The sequence below is a fragment of the Ammospiza caudacuta genome, chromosome 2, assembly GCF_027887145.1.
Source record: "Ammospiza caudacuta isolate bAmmCau1 chromosome 2, bAmmCau1.pri, whole genome shotgun sequence".
In the NCBI taxonomy this organism is placed as follows: Eukaryota; Metazoa; Chordata; class Aves; order Passeriformes; family Passerellidae; genus Ammospiza; species Ammospiza caudacuta.
In genome coordinates this window covers 82,034,282-82,058,890 of record NC_080594.1, presented here as the reverse complement: position 1 = coordinate 82,058,890, position 24,609 = coordinate 82,034,282, and the positions used below count along the sequence as shown (strand labels likewise).

The following is a 24,609-nucleotide window of genomic DNA, read 5'->3' as shown; positions in this document are numbered from 1 at the left end:
ATTCCTAGAAGAATATACAGGTGCTAGAAGAATATACAGGATATCAGAACAAAGAATATTCTACCCAACAGCTTGGCTGCTGTTAAATCTTACAAGTGCTAAACGACCACATACAAAAGGGACTGCTAAAACATACAACAAAAACCTGAAATTTGCCCATTTGCCACTCCCAGACTTCAACATGGCCACAAATTCCAGTCCAAAACTCATATGGAGTCCTCCAGAAGGGAAAGAAGTCTTTGCACTTTTACCTGTTGCAGCATTATCCTGCTACCAGACATTACAAACATGCATTTCCATCACAAGTACTGAAAAATTCTCTTGGGCATTTTGACCTCAGCTATTTTGTGATTTTATCATTCTCTCTCACTAGTCAAGTTCTCCAGGCAGCCTCATTGGACCAAGTATTTCTGTGGAGGCTGAGCCCCTTTGCACTCTATTTACCTTTCACTTTCAGTCAGGTTTTGAGGGGTAATTTGTCTTTTAACAGAGTTTAAAATCCAGCTTAGCTATATGCTCTTTTCCATGCAACTTAAAGTTTTACTCAAACTTCATTTTAAAAAAATTTGATTTGACATGTAAAGCATAAAAATTTTCAACCCAGGAGGTCAATATTTTACAATGAACCAAGTTTTAGTTTTATCCAATGAAGATTTTAAAAGAGAAAAGCTTAACTACATTAACATAGACAATATATTAAGACACAAAGGAAGGCTTAAAAGAATCCAACACAATCACTATGGCAAAAATAAACAAAAATGAAGATATACCTTATTTAACCTTAGAAGCTATAAAGAAATAACAAGTTCTTTTTTACAAAACTGTTGGAAGACATTCCTTCTAAAATACACAAAGAGAAAGAATCTACACAGCTGTAGATTCTGATAAAGAGCCGTCAAATTCCCCCCCATCCCATCCTCATCCTGAATTTTGCAACACATGGAAATATGCACCATCAGAACAGACCATAAAATGCAAACTTCACACAGTTTCACAAACTTCACTTAACTTAGAGCTGTCAAGATCTTGGCCAATACAAAGACCTGAGAAATGTAAAAATGTGCAAATAAGTCAAACCCACACCTGACATTTTACACATCTACCTGCCTTCATGTTAAATTTAAAGAGACTCCACTGAAGAACTAATACATCATTTATTATCAAGGACTTTCTCCACTTCTCTAAAGCTCTCTTGTTAGTAAAAATCTGTACTTCATTTTTAATTACATTTTACTGAAAAAGAAGAGGAAATTATAATTAGATTCTGCATCAGACCTTCAATAGGTGTACTTTGATTTAGACACTGTTCCTACAGTGGGCAGACAGCAATTAAATGATTTCTCACCTTGACTACTCCATCAAAGCCAGGAATTGTGTTGACCTTTGCATTCTTGGCTAACAATTTGCTTTCAATCTTGTCTCCCATAGCTTGAATAGCATGTGTGTCAGGTCCAATGAAGGTGACACCTTCTGATGCCTGCAAAGACAATGAAGACAAAACTTTAAGAGACAAAAATAAAAATCAGCTTTTTCATACACAGATATTACTATTAACTTTTTTCTCTTTTTGAGCTAGTACAAGACTTATAAGACAGTGATCTCTTTACATAACAACAGAGCAATATATAAATATTTCAGACAGTTCATTAAAAATGTGTATGACCTTGTGAAACTATGTATACACACAGATTCAAAGCCCTATAATTAGCATTTGTATAAATCAAAAGCCAGGCCAGAGAAAAACAGCTGCAAGTGGAAGTACTCCAGCCTGGAAGTTAAAAATATCCCTTCAGAAAACAGAGGTTTGTTAATTCACCACTGAAATAACCAAAAGTAATTTACAAAGATGCACTTGCCAAATGATAACACAGTTTAAAATTCTATGTATTCCTAAAACCAAACCTCAATGAAATACCACAATGAAAATGCAGTCTTTAACTCAACAGATAAAAGATCTTGAAAATAAAGCAATAAGTGAAATAACGTTTCCTGATTCTTTCAGGCAACTCTTCTCCACTAATAAGGAAAGCAGTTAACATCAATGTTTTACCTACATATTAATGTTGAAGTATTAAAACATTTTAACTGCACGTTTCTTCCTCCTGTTTCTCTATGCCAACAATAGACTTCAGCAAGGTTATTTAGACAAAGGCATTTTTCCAAACTTCTCCAGGTCAGTACTACATTAAGTTAAAGACAATTCTATCAGAACTGTTCCCTGAGTTACTGATGCAATAGCAAGTACACATGTGTTTCAGGTAACTTCATATCTTTTGTACTGGATGGGGAAAGAGAAGATGAAAGAGGGGTAAGGATGAAACAAAAAAATTAATTTTTGTTTTTAAAAAAATCAAGCCTTGCACAATTCTTCCAAGTTACATTTATTTTCTTCTCCCCAGTTCTAAGATATCTGTAAAATGTCTAAAACCAACTTGTTTCTAGCCAATGGGCAGCTAACTTAATACCACTACCAGCAAAATGGTAAACAGCAATTCTTATATCACAATTCAAGCCTTAGTACTTTGTCTTTCTGACACATGCTACACAAACCATACAGTTACAGTCACTAACAATAAAAAGTCATTTGTTGAAGCTTTGTGAATTTACATGATGGAAGTACATGATCCAATCCCAGAACATAGGAAAAATATGTTTAAGCTGGGAAACATCCTCCTATTTGTGATCTTATAAGAGCCAAGAGATGTCAACATGCTTGGGAGTCACTGTCTGCACTGTCAGCAGCCTCCTAGCAGGATCAGTGTGCCAGCAGCGTCTCTGTGTAGATTATTTCACACCATCCTGGCTAACAGGGAAATACAGATCATCCAGAAAAGACCAGGTGGGCATTATAGACACACAAGGAAGCTCAGTGCAAGGACACCCAAACCAAATGCAGAGCATCAGTCCTGCTACATCAAAGAACTGTTAGCTTTGACCCACAATGAACCATCTGGGGATTTATCGCTGCCCTTCTATTCTCTACTGCATTGGGATTCTTAGCTTAGCAACTCAGGAATTAACAACTTGATTAACAGCTGTCTTAGAAAGTTGGGAAGAGCGTAATACAAAGAAGGAAGAGAGAGGAGGACCAAAACAAGGATGCAGATCCATAATTAAGTAGTAATCAGATCCTTTGGCACTTGAAGAAATCCACTTTTTAAATGAGAAGGGAAACAAAGCAAGGAGTTGATGCACGAAACTACAGCGACACAAAGTTTGGAGCTGACTGTTTCAGAAACAACCTGAAAACTTGTACTTCTTCCTCTCTTAACAAGAGGCAGAAATTGGCACCTGCATACACCTAGAAGCAGGACAGAGTTATATCATCAGACTGTATCCCAGTCTCAAAAAACCTTGTGGAAAAGGATCACTTACACACTTGACAAGTGGAGATTACACTATCCCTCTTGTATCACTTCTAATCTGGACACACCTTGTTTCCACAGTTTCTGCCACAATACTGGCATTTGTATCCTGACCAATAACACTTCAAACTTCAGCATATATTGTTTCCTCTCCTCACTTTCTTCTCAGAGTTTACCATCAAAAACACGAGATCTCCAGAGGTCAAGATATCGGGTTCAAAACTTTTGCTGCCATATCAGACCATCCCAGACTTGTAGCTTGCAGCCTACTTCCATATTCTTACAGTATTTCTCTTCTCTCCTATTTGTACTGACAGAAAATGAAAAATCTTCATTCAAACAGGAGGTCACAGGGGAGGATAAAAATTACATTGATGGCATCAGCAAGCATGCACCTTTCCAGCCAAGTGCCCACAGGGGACATCAGGCTTGACCTACTGTCTCATCTCACTGATTTGTGGCATGGACTTCCAAAGTGCCCAGTTCACTCCCTGCTCCTGTCCAGACAGCCAGATAAGAAGAGAACAGTACCATTCAGGAAAGATTAATGAACCACCTAAGAAGGAACACTGCAGGCCATTTCAAGAAATTAATCTCTGCATCCAATATATTTGTTACATGAATCCTGTAGAGCTGTAATATTCCACATGGACACAGCCCATAATACTTACTAAAAATTAAGTACCAGATGATGTGTAGCATATTCACACTACTCTAATGCAAATGTCACCTGTTGCAACCTGCATTTTTTTTAATGTATACTTTCATAGGTCAGAATTTACAAACTGCACTTGTCTACATATGCAGCTTTTGACTGCAATTGCTTCAAACCTTTGTACCTTACACATATCAGCTTTTCCATGGTGAACAAACAGCAGCACAGCACAACCAGCTATTCCCTCATAATATCAGTCACCTGGGGCAGTCACCACAGCCAGTTATTTCCCCATCAACAATCTGAAACTAAATAGTTTAATTCAATATGATATCAAAGGACACCTAAAACATGTGATTCTGCATTCCGCAACATCCATAAATCAAAAATAAATTAACAAACCTAGGAGGTTCTGCTGGTCTCCAGGCAGTATGTCTAACCATCTCCTACACTGGAAAGGTGTGCATTCTCTGACATGACTCATAACTAACTTTAGTTAAGCACATTAAAAAAGACTTTGTTTAGTAGTGCCTTAAGCTGACAAAGTTTTGCAAGTCTTGTTACAACAATTTAATACCCCATCACTTAAAGATGCTTGCTCAAGCCCTCTGCCAAAGTTTCTCTGCTCAACACCAGAAAAGTGCCCCAGCTTCTTCATCAACCACACTCACACAATGTATTAAACAATCCGTTCAAAAGTCTACTGCCTAATACTGAAAATACCAAAAACAGACCATAAGAAAGAATGCAGTGGCAACATCTTCACCTCCCACAAAGATTTACCAATTTGTTCACACACAGACCTGTCAGTGTGGCAACAAGTACTAAAACCTCTGCTGTACATACACAAGCTTACACATTGCATATCAAACAAGTTCTTCCAAAACTTCTGTTACTCCTCCACACATCCAGCAGCATATTTCAGCCTTGAAGACTAATTATCTGGCTGCAGAAAACACACCAAAAGTTTCACCATAAACATGCACCAGCACTTTGTTTAGAAACATGCCTGTGATATCTTTGTATCACTGCTCTACTTTGCACAATCAAAGGTACAGGGAAATAAAAAGGAATATTTTATAGAAGAACAAGTTCATAGAAATTCATGAAAAAAGTTAATTTTTAGTTGTCTTAAGTATCAGATACTAGAGTTTTCCCCAACAGCCCACTATTTTTGAAAGCAGTAACAACAGGTCTAATAGTCATGCCATAAGAACTGTGAGCAGTTTATTCTCCCTTCCTTTTGGTGGTTGGCTCTTTTTATGCCAGACAAAAGCCTTAGTCTATCCTCAGAGAATGCAGCTAATATAGCAAAAACTAAACATAGTGTCAAAGTACAACAAACAAAGGCAAGATTTGGAAAATCCTTTTGAGAAGTTCATGATTGAGTTTGCGACCATCACAGTCACAGTCTGTCAAACATCTGACTGCTCTGGGAACAGAGTGGGCCAGACTGACCTATGTTAGTGTAAGTCATCATACTCTCAACATCTGGAAAGGACCTGCCCATCTGATGAACTCCTGAAGTAATTAAAGTGACCATCTAGAAGGGGAGTTCCCTTTGCACCTCCTCCTGGAAATTATGAATGTAGATATTCACAATTAGTGTATTACACAGTCAGTAGTGGATTCAGTCTCAGTGACAGCCCAAGCAGAATTAAAGATAGAAAGCATGAAGGAGGGGAAACTGCATAAGCAACTTTTACACACGTATACTTGGCAACATATACTCTTCTGTGGGCTTATGAATCTGTGGCAAAGCAGCCAACTCACTGCCAGGCCTCCTGGAGCTGCAGGAAATGATTGAACAGTTCCAACTCAGCTTTAGACAAAACAAGTGATACTAAAACTTATCCTGTCTTTTACTATGTTAATTATGCACAATTAAACACAGTTTTTGGTGTCCTCATTTGAGCCAAGATACTTGAATCTACATGTAATATCAGCTTAAGAGGAGCAGCTTCAACCAACAAGGAGATATGCCATGTACAAAAACAGTGCCATCAAGAATCTTGTGTTTCCTCTTTCAGGACCATTGGATGAGGGGATTTTTCCACTCACAGCATGCTGATGTGTCAAAGCACACTCCAAGTGCCCAGCTGCTTCCAGGTGCAAGAGCCCCTACCGTTACCTTACCACACAGAAGCAGTGACAATAATGTAGGCTTTGTTCTTGTTCATTCCCTAGTATCTGAAATGAGTAGTTCTAGGGAAGTATTTCTCATCTCTGAGGAAGAAATGCCTGAAAGGCTAGAAAGATCTCAGGAGCATTTGTAGCTACTCTGCTTTATTGAAAATAAACTTTTCTATGTGAACACAGAGCTGGTTTTAAACAAGTTCATGAACTTTACAGGAGAACCCAAAAAATCTATTGCACGCTGCCACTGAATCATCGGTTCTCAAATTCAGACTTACATATGATATTTTCAACTCAGGGTGATGTTTACAGAAGATACTAACAGCCCTCAAGTAACTGAGGCAACCAACCAAGTTCCTCTTCCCTCATCCTCTCTCCTTCCCCTCCTGCACATGCCTGCCCACAGTTCTATCTATCCCCCTTCTCTAAAGGCAGGCTTAAACACTCCTCAGCTGACTTAGCTGACCAACATGACAGACAACGGTCTATTTCTTGTGTAAGAAATGTTTTCCATCACTTTCATGAGACAAAATGAGCTAAACAGAGAAGCTTTATGGGCACCGAAGGAAGGACCACAAGCTGCGGGTGCATGCAACTGGGAACAAGAACCTTCTTTGGGAGGATGGCACATGCTCAAACTCTGAGGTGCTCTGGAGGGTGGCTGCATGCTGCCATATTGACCTGCTCTTCTTGTTAAATCTGCATTACTGTTTTAAGGTTTGTTTTAAAAAGTCAAACATGATGCTTCTCTGAGGAGCACTGTTTGAGTCACAGAATGGCTGAAGTTTGAAGCATCAAAGCCACTGCTAAAAACAACTCTGGACATGTAGTTACAAGTATTTCAACAACTTAAGGGCAGAAGAGAAACAGAAACAAGATTCTGTGGCAGTGAGGTAACAGCAAGATCAGCAAGTGTGGGCAGCACAAGTTACCACACTTACTGAAGAATTTATTGGTGAGTAAGATTATGAAGGAGGGTCCACAGCTAAAAACTTAAGTAGAAACTTTATCATAGGTCTGGTTTTCAAAGGAATTCTGTTTTAACCTGCAAGTTTTCTTCACAGGAGAAACTAGAAAAGGTTTCCATTAAATCCTTACTGATTGATTCTTTCACCATTGTACTACCTCTTGCCACACAACCAGCCAAGAAGGCAGATCCAAAGAAGAAGGGAACAGGCGCAAGTAGTCTGGTATTCACAGTGTTCCAGAAAAACTGGGATCATCCACAAACACAATCCCCCACATACAACTCACAGACCACCAGAAGGACAAAAACCTGAATGTGCAGCTGCCTGCAGACACATACAAAGCAGAGTAGATAAGCAGCACACCTCAAAGATGACTGGAATAGACAGCTGGGCCAAAAAGCCTCTAAGTCACATGAACTAAATGCAGGGCTGAAAAGCTGAGCTGGCAGCAAAAGGAAGGTCCAACAGAGGTACAAACAACCTAGGAAAAAACCAAGCAGAACAGAAAAATCTAGAGGAAACATCCAAAGTCAGACAAGATTCAGGAGTACTAGCAGGGAAAAAGGGGAGAAAAAAATCCAACACCACCACCAATGCAAGCACACTGACATCAGTTGAAAAAGGCAGGTACATAAAACACTTCAGAATTAGGAACTGTCCATTCAACATTGGGAAGGAAATCCTCAAGGAAATCTACTATAAGAATATATAATAAGAAGCATCCACTCAATAACTTAGGAAATACTGAACTGGTAAAATACTCTACAATACAATGTGGTGGGCATGAAAAAATATCCTGAAGCCTTCTGCACAGCCATGACATATCAGCTCCAATTTTTTGGCCCTGTTGCTGCTGTCTTGAAGGCTCAGAATTAAGAGCATACACAGAAGTGGCCAATTATTTGTGCAGGCATCAACCTGCAAATTCAGTACCAATAAATGGAAAATTTCATTCTCTGATGTTTAATTTTAAGCTGCAAAGGGCCTGAATCAGTAAAAAGCCTTGGTATTGTCATGGATCACCAAGAGCAGTAACTCTCCAGCAGTTCAGTGAAGAAAAGTTTCTCCCAACCTTGTTTACAATGAAATAAGCAGAACTTCTGAAGATTCTACAGGATCTTTACAATGCACACACTAACACGCACAAGAGAAAAGACAACACATACAAGTAGCATCCTTCATTAGAACAAATATTTTTACAAGATGAGCTGAAGTAAATTAAAGCTTTCTGTACAGCTTATAGCCCAGTGAAGACAGTATGTGATGTAAGGAAAAGCATAAATATGCAAGAGGGAAGGGCTGTAGCATCCTACTGTTCTCTACACCTGCCTTTGACTACTACAGGTCTCTGCAGAGGTTTGGCTTTTGTGTTGTTAGAGGTCTTTGGAAGGAGATGGATTACTACAATCACCTTGAGCTTCAGAAGCAGAAGGCAAGTACACTGTGACAGGAAGTAGCCTCAAAAGCAAAATATAAATTGGCAGTTGGCCAAGTAACAGTGCCTGAGGCAACTTGCAGAGGAAGGTGGTAATAAAGAACTGTGCTGCCCAGCCTGTCAGGTCTCAGGGCTTCTTCCAAATTCTGCTTCAAAATCAGAACTGTTACTTGGCTCCAAAACACACTACAATGTAGAAGTCAGAACCCCCACACAAGCTATGTCACTACCTGTGATACTACACTGGTACTTTAAATATCTTATTCACTGGCTCAAACAGGAGTATGTACTGCAAGAGAAAGTAAAACATGGGAAGTGTTTCCTTTGAAAGGAAAAAGCTAGCAAGAAGTTTGTCTTCCTTCTTAAAACTGAATTAAAGAACACTAAAGCATTTTCCAACCACACTTTAAGAAAAGAAGGAAATTGCTGGGCAGCAATACCCAAAAAAATGAAAACTAGAACACATTCATTTACTTGAAAATAAGTCAATTGATGCCAGTTTCCATGTTTAAACTTTACCATGGGGAGGGAGTTGTGTTAATAGACTCCCAGTAAACTATCATTCTGAGAAATATTAACTGGTTTATTTAACTCTGCAATGAGTCTGTTAATGCCTGTCTCCATAGTTTTAAATATGCAGAGGCATGAAAATCCATTAATCAGTTACGAGAAGCACCAGACAAACTTCTGCAGGATGAAATAACACCAAGTTTTATCCAGGTCCCAAACATGCCTTCCTTAAAGTAGGCTAGGAATAGAATGCAGGCACAGCACATAGCTATTTATAATATATAGAGAGATAGGCATAATTATGCTTTTTTAAATGTAGTATATGCATATTCAAATACTGAAGGTGGAAAGAGAGGACTCAATTTGTTATACTAATCTAAAGCTCAGCTTAAACAAAAGGCACAGTTGCCAAGCCAGTATAAACAATCTAAAGTAACTAAACTCCAGTGTCCAAAAAAGGTGTACACCACAGAAAAGGTACACAGGTTTATGACTTCTGCATAAACACAAGGGAGTGGCCAGAGCAACTCTAAATAGTCAGCACCACCTTAAGTACTAATGCCACATGAAAAATGTTTTTTTAATTAAACTTTAAAGTCATCTCCTCTAATTCCACAGAAGTGGTAAAATTACGAAGTCAAAACTAAGAATGATAGTGATCCGTAGACAACATCCTTAACAAGATATAAGTTGTGAACTATTATTATTACAGATTATACATAGAAAGGGAAAACGTGCTTACATTGATTTAATTCTACATTTTGAAATTAAAAACTCTCCTTTACCAAAAAGTTCATAGTGTATATTGTAACTTTAAGTGGAAGACATAGCTCCCAATCATACCTTTACAAGTGAAAAGACAGAGCCAGCTTTTTCCAAGGGCTCAAAGCACAAGACACTGAGAACAAGTACTACCTCTGTGGCTCTACAGTTACAAGTTTTCACTTTGGATCTGCAACCTTAAGTCTTACTTGATAATTTCACTTTAAAACTATTTAAGGCTTTAGATGGTCTATATATTATATGTTTGTCCAGAACTTAAACGCAATATCGAATTAACTCGGTTCAGAAGCATTTCTCATGTACAAACTATAAAATTTGAACATACAGGAGTTTGCATGACACGCCACTGTGAGTGATTAACTACTTCACCATACATGAAACACTACACAGACAGCACCCGAGGCACCGAAACTTAGCCTTGGTATGCTCAAAAGAGTTTTGAGTAGTCACCTATATCAGTAGTAAGGAATGCCCAGAAAATTTAGGGAGAAACAAACTAAACTTAAGAATTTTCCCTGGATGGTTTCCATATTGCTTTTCTTCACTTCACGGCATTGAAACCACCCTTGATTTTTACATGATAAAAGAAATCTGTGGAACTAATCCTAGAAACCTCTTTCTGTTTCCTTGCTTAACACCTCCAGGCGACAGAAAAGACAAAATGCTTCATTTGCATCCTTAAACATTAGAAACTGCGAATGAGCCTTTTCAGCTGCAAATGTTATTGCATCTACATTTCCAGAAGAGAAAGAAGGTTAAACAGCCTACTCAGGTTTATGTTAACTCATCTCTTTTTAGCACCCTGAGCAGCACAAAGAGCAGAAAATGCAGAAGCTTAACAGCAGAACCTCTTTCTTCATTAAGTTCAATTAGATCCTGGCAATGGATATAGCTGCTGATTACAGGAAGATAAAGAGAAGAAATCAGGTATGCACAAAGGAAATGGCAAACCCGAGTGTAATCTTAGTCTTCCCGATCATCCAGCCTCAGGAAGACCATTTCATTTTTCATGCAACACAAAATAGTTCCACCAGTTGCATGACCACACAAGATTTCGCCAGATGTAAAAGCAGCATTTGTTTAATCATTAATTCACGCTTAGTTTAAAATGTAATGCCAGTGTTGCACAAATCCAGCCTGAATATGCTAGCAAGGTAGGAAGAAGTCCTTGCCTATCGATTGATAAGTATCCCATCTTATCAATTAAAGAACACATTTGAGCCACTACTAGACAAATCTATTAACTACTATGTTTCACAAAAAAAAACCCACTATCAAGTACTATTTACTCGAGAACTGTATTAGTTCTTTATTTTGTCAAAAGTTAGGATTCAAGCTACATATTTTTAATTTGTTTGGAGGGGGAAAGCACTTGGAATTACTGCACTGAATATAGCACAGAAAGTTAGCAGAACTTTACTTTCTAGGCCATTTGGCTTTTAGTCTGGAAAAAGCCTTCAGCTTGGCAGAAAATACTCAATGAGATGTTTAACAAAAAATATACATTAGTCTAAATTAAGACCAGGCAGTTATGGAGAAAAAAACAGGACAATGATGAGGGGGAAAAACAGGGGAGCATCATTCTAGCCAAAGCAATATCTCACATTATCAAGGACCCAAGTTTATGGCATCTACAAAATTTTCTGTAGCAAACTGAAATTCAGTGGGGAAAACAAGCAGAAAAACAAACAGTTCAAAAACTCCAATGTTAGAGCAAATGAAGAATATGCACAGACACAAGGCATACTCTTAATACAGCCCTACTATTTCTCCCGTCCTAAAGCTGTACGTGAAGCTTTGCAAATTAATAGAGAACACAAACATATAGCTTGATCAATAAATGCACTTCGCAATATCATACCTCGTGTTTTTCAAAGGGGAGGCCAAATCAATAATCAAAATGTGAGAATATATTTAGAAGTGAATGAGTAATGAAAAATTAGCACTGTGTTACTGAGATGTTACATTGAGCTTGCAGTCAAAGGGTATTAATTGTATGCCTGTATGTTAGAAAAAAACCTGTCTGGTATTTTTCCAAACATTCTAAAATGCTTCCAGAGTTAGGTGACTATAATGATATTTATACTGCACATTCAAAAACCAAATGAAAACTTACGTTGACTGTCCAAGCTCTCACAACCCTGAATTTACTGATGATTTAAGCATAAGGAACCCAGGTGTTGACAGCCAGGAAGGTAAATGACCCTAGAAGTATCTTCTCTAATAACTAGGTTGAAAAAGAGTCATTTCTCAAACATTATAACAGACAAAGACATTGAATAAGCAACATTCTAGGTAAAAACAAGACTGTTAAAAGCCTACTGCCCAAACGAAACTCTAACATGGGTAATGCCATTTTGACCCACAGTGCCCTTTTCTCAGCTGGCCAGTGGACTTAAAAATCCTTTCCACTGTCCTCACAAGGTTACTAATTTACTTCCTGTCAAATAGCTGCAATTGCTGATATTTAGACAAGTGTTACTGTGTCAACAGAAATAGTCATCATCAAACATTTGATAAAGATTGTTCGAAGACCTCCAGAGAGTCTATGAAGTCTAAGTTTGAAGATCTCCAGAGAGTTTATAAAGACTCCCTGAGCTACACTGGAAGATGCAGAACAAACTATCAAGTCCACTTCAAAAAAGCAGATGCGTCTACATCTTGTTAGTAAACTGGAGTTATTTTCCCAGAAGAAGTGAGCAATTAAACAGCATTAAATTTAATTTCTGACGCAACATTAAACGATAAACAGGCATATTTATGAAAAAAATAAATATCATGTTGTCAGGTACATTAATCACAATTATTTCAGAACCAGAGAAGCAGTAAATATCAATAATTAAATGTGCATGGGCACACATTTGTTTGTGGTTTTGTTTGTTCATCATCGCCACACCAAACCAGGTTTAATTCACTAAACCAACAGACTGTCTTCTACCAAAGCCAGGATATACAGACCCTGCAATTACTAAAAAAACACAAAACATCACAACAAGTAAGGGAAGGATAGGACTGCTCAAGCATAAAACCATTATAAAACCCCAGGATGGGATGGTGTCCCATAGGTCACAGTAACTGTCACAGAGCAGTGACCCACAAAGTCAGTACCTGCACCCCAGGGCCCAATCCCTCCTGACTCTCACACCCCCAGCAACAGCAGTGCAGCCATCAGTTTGGGAACCATATGAGCTAAAAACAGCTAAAGGGGCAGGGGTTGCTTAGACGATTTTGAGGGATAGTCCCAAGAAGAGTTAACAGCAGAAGGGACAACTGCCAACAAATACACTGTCACCAGACATTTAACAGGGTACATGGGGGAAAGCATGCAGGAAAGGTAGAGGCTGACTGAAAACTACATTTGTGACCAGAGATGCTTATGGCAGTCACTAGCAGGGAAAAACTGGGAGTTACAGAGGTACTGTCGTGGCCATGGTGATGAGACAAGTCACATGTGAGATAGCTGCAATCTAGAAAGGCAAAGAGTACTGGAAGATGTTGATCAAACACAGGAATGCATAGCTGAGAGAGGCTGTGGAGTTTCCATCATTACAGATATTCCAACCTCAATTGGATATAAACCTAAGCAACCATTCCAGCTGATGCCACTTCAAGAAAGGGACTAGTCTCCAGTGTTCCCTTCTAAAGTTATTTGCTCCATAGATCTGAGTGAAGTGTATCAGGAAGATCATAATCTCTGGACAGGGACAGCAACTAAAAGTAGAGAGAACCTGGCACAATCCTTGTCACAAAATAGACAAGACCCACATACTTTGTCTGAGATAAAGGGATGTGTATCTTCCTACTGAATCTCACAACATCCATGTCCTTAAGAGAAAGTAGAGCCTTCTCTAAAAACTGGTGGTATTGATATCTCTAGCCATTTATTTCTATATCTGTACTAAAGTATGCTGCTCCTTTAGCTTTGCAGATGTGATTGTTTAAAAAAAAAAAAAAAAAAAAACAAGGATTCCTATCTCTGAAAGGCAAGCTTAACCAATTGTCTTAGGTCAACACAGGATACAGCACAGCTTAGGAAAACACAGCTGGAGGGCAAGCAGGGACAAGAGGAAACTCCCTACACCAGCACAAGCATGGAAGAAGTAGGGAGAAGCAGCTACATCTGAGAGAGGATGGCAAGGGAGCACTTCTGTGATGCCCCCTCATGAGCTGAGCAAGCACTAGTGTGCATATGGGATAACATCAGACAACACAGTCACAGCAAAGATACCATTCCATGGAATCCTGCAAAGCACATCTGCCTTGTCTCCTTTACTCCATGCATCTTTTTGCAAAGAAGTCGTGGTATTACTAATGGAAGATGTTCTTATTTAAATCTTACAGACAGTTCCTTGGAGAAAACTGTGGATTAATTACCCTGTAATGAAACATAACTAGCTTTTACAGCTGCCCACCAAGAGAGGCCTACTACACTACATTTAAGTAAATAAAAAATTCAATTTCTTTTTCCCTTTGGAAATCACTCAAAATTTTTTTCCTATATGTTTTAATAGTTAATGTACATAGCTCTCTCTCCAGTTTCTATTTTTGCTCCACTTATATGAAGTTTACAGTAGATATTATGGGCAGAAATGCATGTGATTATGTTGTCCTCTTAAATGTGGATGTTCACATAAAACTAAGAAAAACGTTGAGGTGTTTTTGTAGCCAAAGATAAAGATAATAAAATTTGGAATAATATTTTTCCTTTAAGGAACAGGATTTTTATACTCATATATACAAATTTGGAGTTTTCCACAAAGCCCTGTTTCTACTCACACATGTTCTGACATGAAGGAAACTGCAGATTTGGCTATTTAATTTTATTTTTCCACAGAAGGCAAAGAATTACATGCGACAAACACCACTGAATATTATAAAAGTTTCAAATTCTTTTCAAAGTATGTGTAAGTTACACTTCTTGGCTAGCATGAGGAAGCAACAGTGGAATGTGGCACATCTAAACTTGTGGAACAAAACGTGATGGACAGACAATATTACATCACTCAAAATGCTACAGCTTTGGAACGACAACCTCTCACTATCTCAGTGTCATAAATAAAACAAGTCAATAAATTATTTCAATATGTAGTATCACAGAATTTACAGGCACTTAAAATGAAGCAATCCATGAGATGTCCTTGTGGTGCTGCTTCTATGAACCACAACTATTCTGAGCTCAGGATAATGTATTATGACAAAAGCATCTACCATGTATTCTGAATACCACCAACTCTGAATCTGAAATTTTATCTGGTGATTGTGGGTGAAACAGCTTTTTGGAACAGACACAGTCAAGTTCCTCCTTCCCCTTCCCAACAGATGGGACTGAGAGTTGGACAGTCTGGCTTCACTCATGCTATAAAGTAATTAGACAAACAAATCTGGATCCTGTAAATAAGCATGTGCTTGGAATTAAGCATGCTTAAACAGTTACAGGCCCTAAATTTCAAAATTTTAGCCTGTAGAGGGAATCAGCCTGTTATATCAAAGCAATCTTTCTGGAAAAGTTGGTATTTCTTTCTTTTCAAAGGTAAGAGAGGAGTGAAATTGCAAAACTATCAAATTTTTCATATGCTTCATTTGGATGCAAACTGATGTCTGAGAATTGCATAAGATAGTAAATAAGACCACAGTACCCTAGAAATTTTTTCTATTTTAATAGCTCAGCTAAATTACATTAAAATGGTGGAATACAACAAGTTCCAGAAGTCCAACATCCAGTTTATCTGCTGAGCTAGGATTGCCTCAAAATTCTTGCTAAACTGGGTTTTCACTTGCAAATTGAATGCTGAAAAGTGTGTGCAGTTACACGTTCCTCAAAGCTACAGAAAAAAACCCTTAAAGGTAGAATATACCTTTATATTATTATAATATAAAGGTAGAATATACCTTTATATAAGCAGTAAAAAAAGCCTCCATAAGTATATACAAAGGGCTACATTTCACCTCCTGCACCAAAGAAGAGAGGCAAAGAGACAAGGAGAGATCACAACTGCATCACAGCACAAATGTATCCAGAGAACATGCACAGCATGGCAGAGCAACTCTAATCCCATGCTCTAACCTTTGCCAGGCCGATTTTACAGTCTCAAAGCTCCATCATCCTTGCAGTCACCTGCTAACAACACATCAGGTAGCAGCAAGAGGCTTGTTGTGATGGGCTCAACCCAAGAGGAAATTTAGCTATCAACAGTGAGAAGTGCTCCGCCATGGTAACAAAGTCAGAATGTAGTGCCATTCTGCCACAAAAAAAGTGGGGTTCTGACCTCCAGGCTTTTTATTTTTCACACCTCAGCCATTGCATTTTGATAGCTTCTCTTTCCAGATTATTTTTAAGTTTGCTCTAGATAACTACATAAATAGTAGTCCAAGCACAAGGGAGATGGCAGCAACATGAGACCAGGGCCAGCACCTCCTTACAACAGCAGGAAAACTTTCATTTACAGAGATTATGAAACTGCATCTTTGCACAAATGCACACAAAATATAAAGTGGTGTTATGGCTCCCATTCCTTGCTTTGTAGGAGCAACTCAAGTGCCATTGGCAGCAGGAGCCAGAGCAGGACTTGAAACATTCATTCTGGAGTCCCAGGAGGAGGAAAGGTTAGGACAGAAAGCAATTTACCATGCAAGATCTATAGCATCCTCCTAAACAGTAACTGGTCCTATCATTGAAACTTCTAGAAAAATTAATACTGCCTGTTAATTACTTGTTAAAAACCTATCTTTCCCAATTCCAAACCAAGTATGCCTTTAATCAGCTGAAAGATAGGAAAGATCTGCTCCAAATCAGAAATTCTAACCAGCTGTAGGGCTATTGCTGAAAAACAGTTCTGCATCAGCAGAACTCCTTCCCCAAGTCTCATACTTCAGCCTCTACCTGAATCATCACAAACAATCTCAAGCAAATACAAAGTAAGCATGATGCCATGAACATAAAAGGATTAGCTTGGCAAAGTTTTAAAATAACTAAGACTCACCACTTCCAGTGAAAACTAAGTCATGATTTTAAATATGGTGTCATAATGATCTCTCTATGTTTTATTACAATAAAGATGTCATTATCTGCTTGGAGACAAGGTAAGCTAACTCCTTTTCTACGTCCACATTTCAGTCTGTGTATAGTTTTTAACAAAATCACCATCTGAAGCATGTATTTATCAGTCTGTGTGTAAAATTGACACTCATCATCTCTCCAACAAATTTGAAATTAAAAAATAAAAGAACAAAACTAAATGAAAACTGACAAGGGAGTTAAGCCACAAAAAAAAAAAAAAAAAAAAAAAAAAAAAAAAAAAAAAAAAAAAAAAAAAGGAGGTAATCTGTCAGAAGATATTCACCTACAAAAAAGTACTAGAACTAGAGCTGGTGGTTGGGACTGACTTTTAGAAGAACAAACAAACAAAGATCCTGCCTCCCAAGATTTTCAATACAGGAAAGTTATGTGGAAATAAGGAACTCATTAACTCATGTCTGGAATAAATAAAGTTTTCCACTCTGAATAGATATACATTCCAAAAGAATTCAAAAATATTATGTATAGGAAGGGAAAGTTCCAAAAATATAGAAACCAAGACCAATATTGTCAGTTTTCCAGGCAACCATGCCTTCTAATTTTAAGGACTAGAGTACAGATACCAGGTCCCTAAACCTGTAGGGTTATATGAATTAATACAAAGAGCTTATTCTTTACAAAAATAAAACAAAAGTTACATTAAGTAGTCTCTTAAGCTTACATTGCATCACAAACATCATACTGCATTATATTGCATAATAATTATTGGCCTTTGCTGGTCACATTTTAAATAAGTTTTATGCTGACAAGCTGCTATTAGTGGAGAGCACAAGACTCTTCCCACTACAAAATCTGAAAAGAGGAGACACAAATGCCCATACCTTCAAATATGGGTATTTACCCAGCCACAAGGACTGCTCACATGTCTCCCTTTTTTAAAGAATGGTGAGGATTGAGACCTTTTTGTGGTTGCAGGCATTAAAGCATTTGGAGCCCCAGGTTTTTCATCCCCATTTATTTTTTTAGCTTACCCCTTTTTATCTTTCTTCAGATGCAAACAGAATTGGAAGAAGGGGAAAAGGCACAAACCAGCTTTTCACTACACATGTGCACATGACATCAAGCACAACAGGGATGTGGTGAGCATAACTAGTTTCTTTGGATTTTGCTGTAATACAGATGAAGTCAACAACAGACATTAGTGATACTGCAATGTAATTACATTTATTATAATTTACAATATCCATCGTTACACTTTAAAAATTGAGAGCCATTTAAGTGTTAAACAGTCAAAAATGTGATTGAAGTAATTTCTATCTTTGATCTTTCAAGCAAATTTTCTTCAGCTCCGGGACTACATCTTCACTGCTATTTATCCTTCAGCATAAGATCAGAGAACACAGAGTGATCTTTGTGCAAGGAGCAAATCTCATCTTTGCAGACATATGAACAGTTCATACAAGAGTTCTTGCCATTCACAAAATTAAAACTACATTCACTCTATAATCTCAAGGTCTTCTTTCAATGTATTCTCTCAACTAGTTTACATAAGCCCACAAATTTTTAAAGGTATTTTACACTTTTACTGTCTAATAATGATTCTCTCATGGTCCATTTACCAGATCTTTTAATGAACAGGCTGAATACACTGGTGAAAGGACAGCTTCTGTTTTATTCTCTCATATGGAGCTCCAATTCCACAACAAATCTGAACCCCATTATTTTAATCTCTGAAGAAAAATTAATTTGACAATGCTCAGCATATTAAATATTCTTCTCTTGGTCCAAATACATATACCATTTATCCATATGATATGCTTTTCTAATCCAAAAATGAATATATCCATCACCTCACATATTGTCTTGCAGCCAGTTTAATTTTTGGAAAGGCATGGAAAATTAAGACTCTTAAACATCACACATAAACATTATTATCCAGTAAATGTTAGCTGCCTTAGTAATGGAAAGTTATAGTACATAAACAGTTCGAACTTTTTTTTGTTAAAAATCACCGTGTCATCTGAGTAGTTTCAAAACTCCCTGGAAGATCACACAGGATCCTTGTTTTAAGGAAGTATCTCCATTACCAGCTATTGCAATGCAGATAACATAGCTAAATGCCAAATTCCTTTAAAGCAACACCATTCAAAAAAGCAGCAAGACACCAACTTCTTGACACCTAATAGCATTTCCTCTGCTGCCCACCAAAGCATCTCAGCTGTTTTCTATTGTTGTTTTGTGACAATTTTAAGGCTGAGGTTCAAGTTTTTGTACTTTGCAACAGTACAGCATCCTGACCAATCTCTGATTTGGAATAATTAGCATAAGCTACTACATTGTGATGATACCTGTAGCTTTCACTGCAATCCTCAAAATGTGGTCCAACATGAATGAGACACTTCAGGCTTATAATTTTGTTACAAGACAGTAATAAATGCCAAACTCCAGGTATCTTATATAGATAAATGCAAGATCAAACCAGGAGTCTTATACTCAAATAAAAGTAAGCAACCAGAAGTTAAATTTAAACTCTTAATAGTAACATTAATTCTTTTACATCACTCGTATCACTGGCATTCAACTATCACAGGAATGCAGGCTACAAAGTTTTATTCACCCATGCTGAAACCTCATCATTACCCAGGCTTTTCATTAGGCAAGCTCAATCTCCATTTCAACTCTAAGTTACTCCTGCAGTAGCTCTTCAGTCCAAATGTTTTAAGATTTGTCATTTCTAGAATGGAATCCAATCATCAGATTTTATTTAACTCCACCAGACCAAGATATAAATATGCTACACCAGAAACTCCTTAAAAGGGAATAACATTTTCTTATTCTTCACGGCTCCGTTTTCTCTCACTGTTTTTCAAAGGCCGTTGCAATTGTTGCACTTTTATAGTACTGTCTATCAGGACTGATGTTCCACTACATGGTATTGAAAACACATGGCAATATAAGTATTTCATTCATGGAGGCACAGATTCAGGAAACCATTCCTGTAATTAATGACAATTAATGCAGGCTTTTTCAGAATTAGCTGAACTCAAATCTTAATACACAGACAAGAACTCTCAGGAGATTGGGTTGGTAGGGTTTTTCCATCTCCTTTTCTTCTGCTGCTCTTTTAAACTTTGGTCACAAATTTCCTAGTCTGCTGCACTGTGGAAACATTAAAACATATTTGTGTATTTCCCCTAAATCATACAGTAGTCAGAAACTGAAAAAAAGAAAACCTACCAGAAAACAGATTCAAGAGGGAGAGGGACAGATAACATTGGGGTTTAACTGCAAGAAGAATGCCTGATTTTATCAGTCCTCATGAAACTTTTTCCACAGAAATGTGGCAGAATGTTAAATGACTCAAAGGTTATATAGACTACAGTCCATGCATGAACATACTGCAGATATTTCATCGCTACTTCTTCAATTCTAGGCTGTAATGGAAAATTCAAACTGTAAATTCAAAGAAAGAGTTCTGTAGTTTTCTGGCACTTGGAGCTAAAACAATAGCCTGAATTATATTTGGAACATAATGTGCAAGCATGCATTAATACATTCATCCATGGATACAATATGTGTACTCAACTCTTCAAGCTATCCTTTATGGATATTTTGGTGCTGCAAGGCATGCAGTATGTCAGTTTTGCGTCTGTTATCTTTTAAACAAGGCAAATGTTTTAACACTGAGTATATTGCATTAGAAGAACAGATACTGAAATTAACATATTTAAGTTACATGAGAGAGAAAAGCACTTGCAAAAGCAACAGGCAAATTACCAGAAACAATCAAAGCAAAAACATGCTAAGAAACAAAATACAAATTTATTTAAGAGAATCTTTGGCTTCTTGCTGTAGGAGTTGTCTGAACCTCCCATCCCTTTAATTGTGGAGGCTACTTAAGAAATTCTGTGTCAGTCAGGAGCAATACTGAAATACAACTATAGTAGCCCACTTTCAAAATTCTGAAAATCCATTTAAAGACACCAGTAGGGGGTAAATTAAAGCCATAAGCATTAGGAAACTAATAATTTGAAAAATGTACAGAGGCAATGAAGCCTAAACTTATCAAGCATTAAAATGACTGGAAAAGTGTTTTGTATAGTTGGAAGTAACTAAATACAAAAAAAAAGACGCAAAACCTTTTGTAAAACAAAAGAAGATACAATTATAATCTACTACACAACATATCTGACAAAACATCTTGTAAATAAACCATTAATATCTTATCACACACAAATTCTGGTATAAAGTATAGTAGAAAGCTAGACAGCCTATATAAGAGCAGAACCCAGAGTGACCTTTATTTACTCTTTAGATACTCTTACTTGAATAGACATTTGTCAAATTCTAAATCTCACTGGACTCAAGTCTTCCACTCCACAGATTTCTTGCACAAGAATTTCCCTCAGCAGTTGCAAAAGGCTAGACCTTTCAGTGAGAAGAGTCAGAAAGAACAATGTAAACTGTACTGTATAAACTGTTATTCACAATAAGCTGAAAAGGAGTTTCATACAGCAGCTGGGAGGCTCCAGGTAACAATTATGAAAGCAGAATTGAAGCCACACTGTACCATGAGAACCATTACTAGTCTCATGAAAGTTTGCATATTTCAGTCCACAAGCCATGGCCAACCTCAATTTGCACCACCTTCTAGGGAGAGTCTAGCTGTCAGGTAATATGAAAACTCACTACAATCAGATCACACTCCACCCACAAGATGCCCAGACTCTGAAACTGCTCCTTGGAGCTAGAAATAGGCATTTTAGATAAGTGCAAAGGCCACTTATCTCCTGAGCTTCCTGTGCCTTCTAGATGACATTCTCAAACACAGACAAAAAATATGCAAGGAAGTAACAGGACAGGATCCTCTCCTCCTCAGCTCGAGAGCAACAATATATCTTGAGAATAAATACATTAACATGTATAAATTCACAAACACAATAGAAATGGACAAAATTTTCCAGATAATTTAAATATACATGGGTCTAGTGCAAGGTTTGAATACTGTCTGAAGCCAAACACTAGAGAATAAACATAAAGAAATCCTCAGTCCCCAAGCAAGGTGAGAGTCCCAAGTAAACAAGCAAGTAACTATGTAATACAGAACTGCGTGAATGCCTACACACATGACCCAAATCAAAGTCTTCATTCAGGCATTTTTTACCTTTTGAGTAACCTGTTTTTAAATAGCCTGATATTATTTTAGTATGGTGGCTTTGAATTTAAAATTAAGCACTGCTTGCTAGCAAGATTCCTTGCCCAAAAGTCGAGGCACAGAATTTATTCTTCCTGATTTCCAGCCTGAGCAAATTAAACAACTTCTCTTGGTGGGATTGGCTGAAGCACCACTCTGCAGCACACCTGCTGCCTGCCTTTGAAAAGCAAATTTACACATGGGATTCCTGAGCAGCCCTTTTGTGCTAAGAGGCATGTTCTCCACACACAGACATAATGTACTCACAGCTTTTGTACATGCAACAGCTCACACAGTATTTGCATAGTCCACTACAGTCATTTACCAAAAGAAGTCACAGCTTTATAATATGGCTGTTATGGCAATTATTTATCTACATTATTAAAACAGAATCCATGAATATAAGTACCAGTCTTACAAAATTCAAGCGTTTCAATTTGGTACCACCTTAAAATAATATGTTCTTTCTGCAAGCAGAATAAAAATATTCACTGAAAATAAGATGTCTGTATTATTGTCTGGCTTCCTAAATTAATGCCTAACTTTATGTTTACTTATTGTCTTCCCTAAGACTCAAATTTTTTAATCACAGTTTGGGATACAACAATTAATGTCTGAAGTATCACATATGTCACAATAGCAACTATTTAAGTTGAGCGACTTGAAAAATATCCTTTGAACATTGCAGTATGGGCTGCATGGGTGTTGAACTCCCTAGATGCCTTCTACCAAAAATGTCCTTGAACACAAACATGGCTATGGGCTATACCAACTTGGCCAACCAGCATCTGCCTCTTGCTCCATAGAAAGCCAATTCTAAACTTAAGCTAAGAGAACAAACAACTCCCTCCCCCCAAAAAAAGCTAAATGACTAGCCTGTAGAAACATTCTGCATTTTGAGATCAGATCCTGTTCCAAAGATCAAAGGATCATTCATTACTCAGAATCACTTTTAGTGTGGTAACAGCTTTACTCCAGCATTCACAGTTATAATCTATTCCTACCAGAGCACATACAGGAAAGTACAAGAGGCTCAATCAAGATGTGGGTCAATGCTCCAAAAAGTCTTAAGATCCAGAAAGCAAACAGTTTCCCTGCCTTTAACAACTGCACAACCCTGCACACAAATACATACAATAAACAATGCCTTAGGACACAACCCCATGTTACTTGAAGGACTAGGGATGGCAGTGACACCCACAACAGCCACAGGATGTGCTTGGTTAGCCATCAGGAAGCACTTTCAGCCAGGCAGGGGTAGGTGAGAGCCAGAGCACCTATTGAGTAGAGAGTAAGCCCACAGCCCAGAAGCCTGCCCTATCATAAACCTCCAAGAAATCTTCATTGAAAGCACTCTTAGCCCCCCTACATTTGATCCATTCAGAACCACAGTCCAGTTCTAAGACATAATCTGCAAATACTTTATGACTTCAGTCGCAAATGAAAAAAACTAAAACTACTTTAAGTTTAAAGGATAAAGTCTTCTCCCTACTTTTGTGCAAGCTCTACTGAGGCAACCTCAACTGTTTGCTAGTCTCAATGACTGCCACATGAGTATCTCCAGATTTTTTAGAGAGCAAAGAACATAAAAGTGTCCTAATCACGAGGCAAAGTATCTCCCACAAGTTCTTTTTCAAGAAAAGAACAATTTTCCTCAGGTTTTTTTAATAACAAGCCATGAAAAAAATTCTGGCTCACAACCAAAAAAATTTTGCAAGTAAGATCCATAGATACTTTACTACTTGTTAACTCAAACTAGTATTTGCTGTCCAATCACAATCTCAACCATTGGATTACCACTGTAGATAGCTCCATGCTAACACAAGAAAGGTAAAGGACTCAGCCTTTCTAGATAACCCAAAGAGCTACTTTGCAAATTATCAATAGGAATTCCAAACCTGACCAAAGCAGCTATGAAAATATTTTCAGCATGTGAAAAATATTCAAATGGCTCTACTTTCTACAAACATTCTCATTTAAATATGTGCACCTAATGTTCAGATAGAGTAATAAAAGGGTTCACAGATTCTTACATAATAAATTGGCAGATCTTATTCACAGGAATGTTCTGGAATATCTTTTACTGGTTTTCCCCCCATTCTAAATGTTTAATGCATTCCCCATCCCCAAACTGTAAGTAACTTGAATATAAACAGTGTTCACAATACCCAAGAGTGAAAGTGAGAAAGAGTAAGCACCAGTACTCTTTTTGCAAGAGCTCTGAAGACCATGTCAGTATGATCCTAACAGGCATCTTCAATAAAAATGCCTCATTGTCCGTGTACATCTGTAAATTCAACAATATCTGTCCTTTCAGACAGAAAATATATGCAGGCCTCTCTACAAAGGAAAGTAAAATTTCACAATATAAGTTTCCACAGAGTGCTCTGAAAATAGAGTCGCTTGGGAAATAGCAAGAATATCACTCCATCAAGAATACATTTAGCTAATCATACGGTTTTAATACCATACTAAGCTGTTGTTACATAAAAGCATCCATTTTCCTCCAAAAGCAACCTTTATTTTGCATCTGAATTGCCAACCACGA

At 37.6% G+C, this 24,609-nt stretch overlaps 1 protein-coding gene across 3 annotated transcripts in view; it reads right to left on the bottom strand.

Annotated features, from left to right (window-relative positions):
• Positions 1 to 24,609, bottom strand: part of PCCA (propionyl-CoA carboxylase subunit alpha) — a 274,953-nt gene that overhangs the window by 192,353 nt on the left and 57,991 nt on the right. For all 3 annotated transcript variants that reach the window (XM_058821827.1, XM_058821835.1, XM_058821843.1), the window contains one exon: positions 1,346 to 1,477. In XM_058821827.1, coding sequence (XP_058677810.1) covers positions 1,346 to 1,477 — 132 coding nt within the window. The remainder of the gene's footprint in view (positions 1 to 1,345; positions 1,478 to 24,609) is intronic.